This window comes from Eucalyptus grandis, chromosome 4, assembly GCF_016545825.1.
Source record: "Eucalyptus grandis isolate ANBG69807.140 chromosome 4, ASM1654582v1, whole genome shotgun sequence".
NCBI classification, from domain to species: domain Eukaryota; kingdom Viridiplantae; phylum Streptophyta; class Magnoliopsida; order Myrtales; family Myrtaceae; genus Eucalyptus; species Eucalyptus grandis.
The window spans coordinates 7,468,159-7,474,384 of record NC_052615.1 but is presented as its reverse complement, the minus strand read 5'-3'; the positions used below and the strand labels follow the sequence as shown (position 1 = coordinate 7,474,384).

At 39.2% G+C, this 6,226-nt stretch overlaps 1 protein-coding gene across 1 annotated transcript; it reads right to left on the bottom strand.

The window, feature by feature from the left end:
• Positions 1–3,721: 3,721 nt before the first annotated feature.
• On the bottom strand, positions 3,722–5,506 carry LOC104442477. Its single transcript, XM_039310666.1, has one exon. The coding sequence runs from the start codon at positions 5,504–5,506 to the stop codon at positions 3,722–3,724; it is 1,785 nt and encodes a 594-aa protein (XP_039166600.1).
• Between the last annotated feature and the right edge of the window lie 720 nt (positions 5,507–6,226).

Here is a 6,226-nt window from a genome sequence, read left to right as displayed (position 1 = left end):
GGGGCACGATTACCAGAAGCCAAGAGATATTTCAAATTTCCAACGTCATTATGAGAAAACTCATAAAATATGTGGTCTCCATAATGCCAAAGAGGCTACCACAGAATCCAAAGGAAAGGTGGACAACCAAATAATGGTAAGCTTTTAAGATAACCCTCTGATGAAGAGCTTCCGCTTTCAAAATCGAAGTACATGCAGATGGGTCAATGGATTTAGAATTCAATTCATCGAAGCATGAGCTTAAGAGAACTCATTGCTAAAGCAGGAGGCCTTTTTGCAAAGCTAAAATGCATTGGAACATGTAGAGTCAATATTATGGTTCCTTTTGATATGTGGCATAATCCTTAGATTTTGCAAGCTTCCCAGTGATGTCGACTTTATTTCATGTTGTTTAGCCGAGAACATTTTTGGTGTTAACACATGTACACTCCAATACCAAATGATGCAAAAGATTTCCTGTTTGAAAAAGTCTGATTATGTGCTCAACATGAAAAGCATGCTCAGGCTTGAATTTTGCAAACCAATTAGAAGATCAGCCTAGCCTTACAAAGGAAATGCAGTTTGGCTTTGTCATGTTAATGCATGCATCTTCATCAGTTAGCTAATAAAGGGCTTTCCCAATTTCATCCCTAATTATTGATTTTGGATGTTAAGTCATATGGTCACATTTCCTCTTTGATCATTGATCCCTTAAGTGGCCCCAAAATATTGGATCTAAAATGAGGGATTTTTAGTGAAGTGATGGCCAGTAGCACGGCCAAGTAATATACATTGCTCGGTTGCCCACCAAGTGACACGTCAGACCCATGAGCTGGCAATCTCTGTCACATTTTGCTTGTCCCATCACTCGAATCTCTTGTTCCTATCCTCGGATCCTCCATTTAGCTGCTCCAAGGAAAGAAAAAAGAACAAGAATTAATTTCAGTTAAGAGATTTTGTGAATTCTAATGTAATTTTATTAGGCACGATTGGCCTCAATGAACATGCGTCTTAATCATGTGAAAAGGAGTTTATAATAATTCGACTTATCTTGACTTGAATGAAAATAAATCTCTATCATTATCCATCCCTCTTATTCATTTGAGTCCTACACCCAATAGCTATAATCATAGAAGTTTGTGTTTCCTCCTTAATTATTGATCTTGGATTATCAAGTCATCCATTCATGTTTCCTCTTTGATCGTTAATCCTTTAAGTGGCCCCAAAATATATAAATAGACCAAATGTGTAACATACCTTCAAATAGACCCAAAAATAAAATATGTGTGTCTCTCGTTATTGAAATGAGCAGTCAATTATATACTAAAATTGTTTGATTGTTGAATCACATCTGCAAGCGCACTATGTAAAGGTTGCATAAAATTGAGTCATAAGAGAGGTTCACGTGTCGGCTTTACTTTTTTTTTAGTCGAAAAGGTTCACGTGTTGGCTTTACTTGTAAGCTATCTTTGATTTTTACTTTAACAGATTTTTAATCCATCCTGCGAATCTCTTATTCCGCATCTCTAATTTCATGCATGTTTTAATAGTACCCTCCAAAAGTGCACAAGAAATAATATAATCTTGCATATTTTGGTAATAAATCATTAACGTATTTTGGCAAAAAGTTTGAGAATAATTTTTAGGTATATATGGACTCTATTTGAAATGCCTATGCATTTTATATGTGGAAAATAACTGTTGAGGCCACATTTTGTTGATGTTTGACCTTTTCAACACTTAAACAAATGGAGTTAAGAATTTTGACAACTTTTTTGATACTTTAAAAAAAAAAATGAGTGAGAACTAAAATGACATTTTGACATCCCGAATCAATACTCAAAGAGGAAACACAAACCATTGATTTGACATCAAAAATGAATGATTGAAGAGGAAACGCGAATACGTGAATATAACTATCGAAAGATATATGTTTCAAGTTAGACCCAAATAAATAAATGGGATGGATAGTGATCAAAATTCATTCAACTCACGATGAATCGAATCTTCATATACAAGGATTTGTCCATTGCTCCCCTGTCCTAATCAAAATAAAAATAAAAAAAATATTATACAACATGAAAATAAGTTTTGGTCTCATTAAGGATCAATGATGATATGCCAATGTGACAAGCTCATGAGAGCAAAATCTTATCCAAGTCAATAATTTCTACCTTGTTGACATGATCATTGTAGTACACTTCTCCCATTACCTTTCCACGTTTGCATCCACACCACAAATCTGTACCCTCTGCTTGTGTGCGGCCATTGTGGGTGCTCTTCCATTGAAATTCAAAATGTCTATGGGTGTGTGTATATATGTATATAGGTCTAACAATTTTTTTAAAAGATCTATTACCAAAATATGCACGATCATTGAATATAAATTCCATTAAGGAATTTATAAATTTCGTAGCGTACCACCATCATTAGTATTGACCCCTCAATAGCATGATTCAAAACTCATCATCATCAAGTGTAGAATGTGAGCGAGTTGATTGATGATCTCGGGTGACAATACCAACAAAATGATACATGATGATGAAATCAATAGTCCTTTCACTTTTATCAGTAACTAAAAACGTCCGAGAAGACTAGCTTGGCATATGTACCTTCAAGTTGTCACAGGATACCACTCATGTTGTTGCTTGTTCACCTTACCTGCCACAACCTAGTTTCTTGTCCTTGTTGATATATAGGAATCATTGATATCCGTAAAAACTACTGTACTATATGCAGTTATCATGATAAATATTAGTATCAAAGATGGGATGAGATTGTAGGTACGTAGGACTTTGCCACTGGAGGATTCATGTGCCTTGGCTTTGGCTCCTAGTAATTAACCTTATAGTTCTACGCTTTGCCATTCACAAAATATTAAAAAAAAAAAAAAAAAACCAAAACAAAACAAAACAAAAATCTCTTCGAATTACCCTTCGAAAAAGTAGCTACAATTTTTAACTATACATCTTGCCTTTTGACGAAAAAAAAAAATGTCAGATTGTCGAGGAAAATAAGGAACAGGACAAAAGAAAATAAAAAAGAACACGGAAATTACTCGTCCGAATATATATCCAATAAGACTCCTCCAGTGTCCTTGCTTTGAACAAGCTTGACAGAAGAACACCAAGCGTGAGATTCGAAGTCAGAAAATGCATGATTCATGCAATTTTATCGGAATAAGCTCGAAGGTATCGATACGATTTCCAGATTAAGGCTTTATTGACCTCCCTAGCCTTGTCTGTGCATCTTTCTTTGTGTACTTAGCGCGCTGAAGCGATGTTGCAGTAATGGAGCTTTTGGGCTCATGGCGCTCGCGGCTTCCACCATTTTTGCCCCTGCTATCACCTACACTTTTGGCCTCGTTCAAAGCGCTCCATTCTGCTTCGTGACATACCCGATATGGTCATCTACTTTGCTAGTTGCTCTGGTAGATGTGTACTCCTTCAATGCATATACTCTAACATGCAAAGTGTGAACAGAAATAGAAAGTCATTGCATATCGTCCATGTTCAACACAAAACAATCTCAGAAATGCACAACCAACTTGAGTCTTTCATTAAATATTCTGGATCAAGTAACAGATTACACACGTATAAAAGAAGACACCATACATCATACAAGAGAAAGTTTTCTAGAGCCTGAGGATCGATGCAAGATAAAGAAACTGCTACGTATATTCCCAACCGTATAGACTTTTTAAAGAGCTGATTAGGCATAACATCATAACATAAGGCCAAGTTCAGTTCCTCTTTGAATCATCATGTCGCTCACCATCGTGTGGCTCTTTCTTGATGTCCACGTGAGAGACTAAAACCCAAACATGAGTCACAAACTCGCCCCCAGGGGGGAGGTAGTCAGCATGCGCCGCTGCAGCATTCGACGGAGCCACGTACAACATCATTTCCACCCAGAAGTCAGCCAAGACCTTCCAAATTTGCTCCTCATTTGCCGCAACACTAGCAAATTGCCTTCCAGGCTTTGCGCCTTGAAGAACGATGTTTTCCTGGCATTGTTCGACATCAATGCCCTTTAGCATTTCAATCCTCTTGTCCATTGAAACCGACGATTCCTTGAATAAACCCCTGGCTTCGCTGACAGCAGAACGAAATATGTATTGGGTCCTGTAAGGGTGATCAGGGAGCAACCTAGGGGTGAAAGCAACCAAATAAGCAAGATATTTCAATAGCTTAGTTGCTATGCCAAAGTGTTCTCCCGGTTCTTTTGAAAGTTGAGTCCCTCTTAGAGGTGCTTCATGCTCACAGAAAGTGGTTGCTACGTGCCAGACCATTATAACATGAGTGGTTGTCTCATGACAACAGGCCCATGAGAGCTGATTAAACATGTCGTTGAGTCTCAAAGATGCTTGCCCCTTCTTTAAATTGCTGGTACCATTCATCATTAGAGACTGAGCAATCGCCTTTATCACTTGCTCGGACAAATTGGTGGGAGCAATTTGATCCTGACCATTCCTTTTAGGGTCAACATAAGCAGCGGTGAGTCTATTATTTGTACACTTCCATGGAGAATAGTTATATAATTTGAGGAGCGAGTATTGACGGAGTTGTCTTCCCCAAGGCTTCAATAACCGAACCCTGCACATTATCTCGATCAACTTCTCAGCATATCTGTTCTTTCTGCACCGCTCATCTTGCACATACTTGCATATGTGTATCGCCTTTGCCCATTCTGAGAAAATCATGATGACGAACTGTGCAAGCTCAACGAGGAGGATTGACATCATCAACAAGACGGTTGCCAAAGCAGGAACCGAAAGGTTCCCTCCCTGGATCAAAGGCGAGTTGAAGCAACCACATCCGCGAGTTGAAGGACTCTCAAGGTAGTAGAATGAAATCAGAGCAGCACCAACCACAATGGCGAGTTGAAGCAGTCTATACCTGGAACGATGTGGGTTAAGATTTACCGGGTATTTGGTGAATAATAAATCGAAAAGAAATACAAGTTCTACTTTGATGACTCTGAAAACTCGCTCATAACCCTTCTCTTCAAAAAGCATATGTTCAATTAACCGCCATAACTTCTTGTGAGCTTCTTGGGGTAATGAGTAGCCAACGAATCTCAGGCAGATGAACTGGAAGAGCGAAAAAAACAGGCATAAATCTTTGAGTCGGCCATCCCGGTCTCCTCCGCTTTCACTTAAAAGCATCCCTTTGCAATTCCAAACCTTCTCAACGGTGATAACTTCACCCTTCTCTGACAATTTTTGACAGTTCTCTGATGAGCACAATGAGTGCTCCTTTGCCTCGTCTACCACTATCACCAGGTACTTACACCTAAGCATTGTAAAGGGATTCGTGTCGCTTGAACCGTTCCGTTGGTGCTCGGCGCTCATGTAGTCAGATATTAACTTGAAATTTTTCTGCATCACAAAATTGCTTGCCAACATCAAACCTCGTGCTCTTTCGTCGAGTTTCATGAATAAATTGATCAAAGATACACCGCGCACAATATTGCTGTCCTCGAATTGTCCATGTATGAAGAGATCATCCAACTTGTCATGAAACATTTAGCAGCAGAGTCGACATTAAATGACTTCCACCGTTCAATGTCCCAAATGCTGTGCGCCGTGTAGGAATCTGCGCTTCGGAGAACCACCACCAGATAAGCCACCCAGAAAGGGAAACGTGAAACCTTGAAAGGAGCGCTTTGCATAAGGCCAATGCATAAGGCCAAGCACGTACGCGATGAGAACGGGGGAAGGGTTATAGGCCGCAAATGCGACCAACGTGAATGCCCGGTTGACATAGCATCTCCTGAACGAACCGAATACTCCAAGAAAGAGTAAGATTACAGTAGTGACGGGCAGCAAGACCACTATTCTTGCCATTCGGTTCACTTGATTTTTGTACGCCTCCGTGCAATTATCCCTCGAATGGCCATAGAAATTCTTGGGTCAAAGAGGATGGACATGTCGATGAACTTAATCTCTCTCTCTCTCTCTCTCTCTCTCTCTCGATGGAGCGGAAATATGGAGCACCGGTTCTAATGATAAGAAAAAGGATCTTTTATACTTATTAGATTGTGAACAGGGGATGAATGGGCGGCGCAAAAATATAGATGATGCTCTAAGGTCCTATTTTACTGATGCAACTTTGGCCGGTATATTACTTTAGCTAAGCAGTCCCTATCATTAAGTAATTTTAGAGTATTTATAGAACACATTAGCGGTATTGTTTCACCAAAAAAGCGAAAAATCTTTTAAAAGGATAATGGGGATGAAATTGAT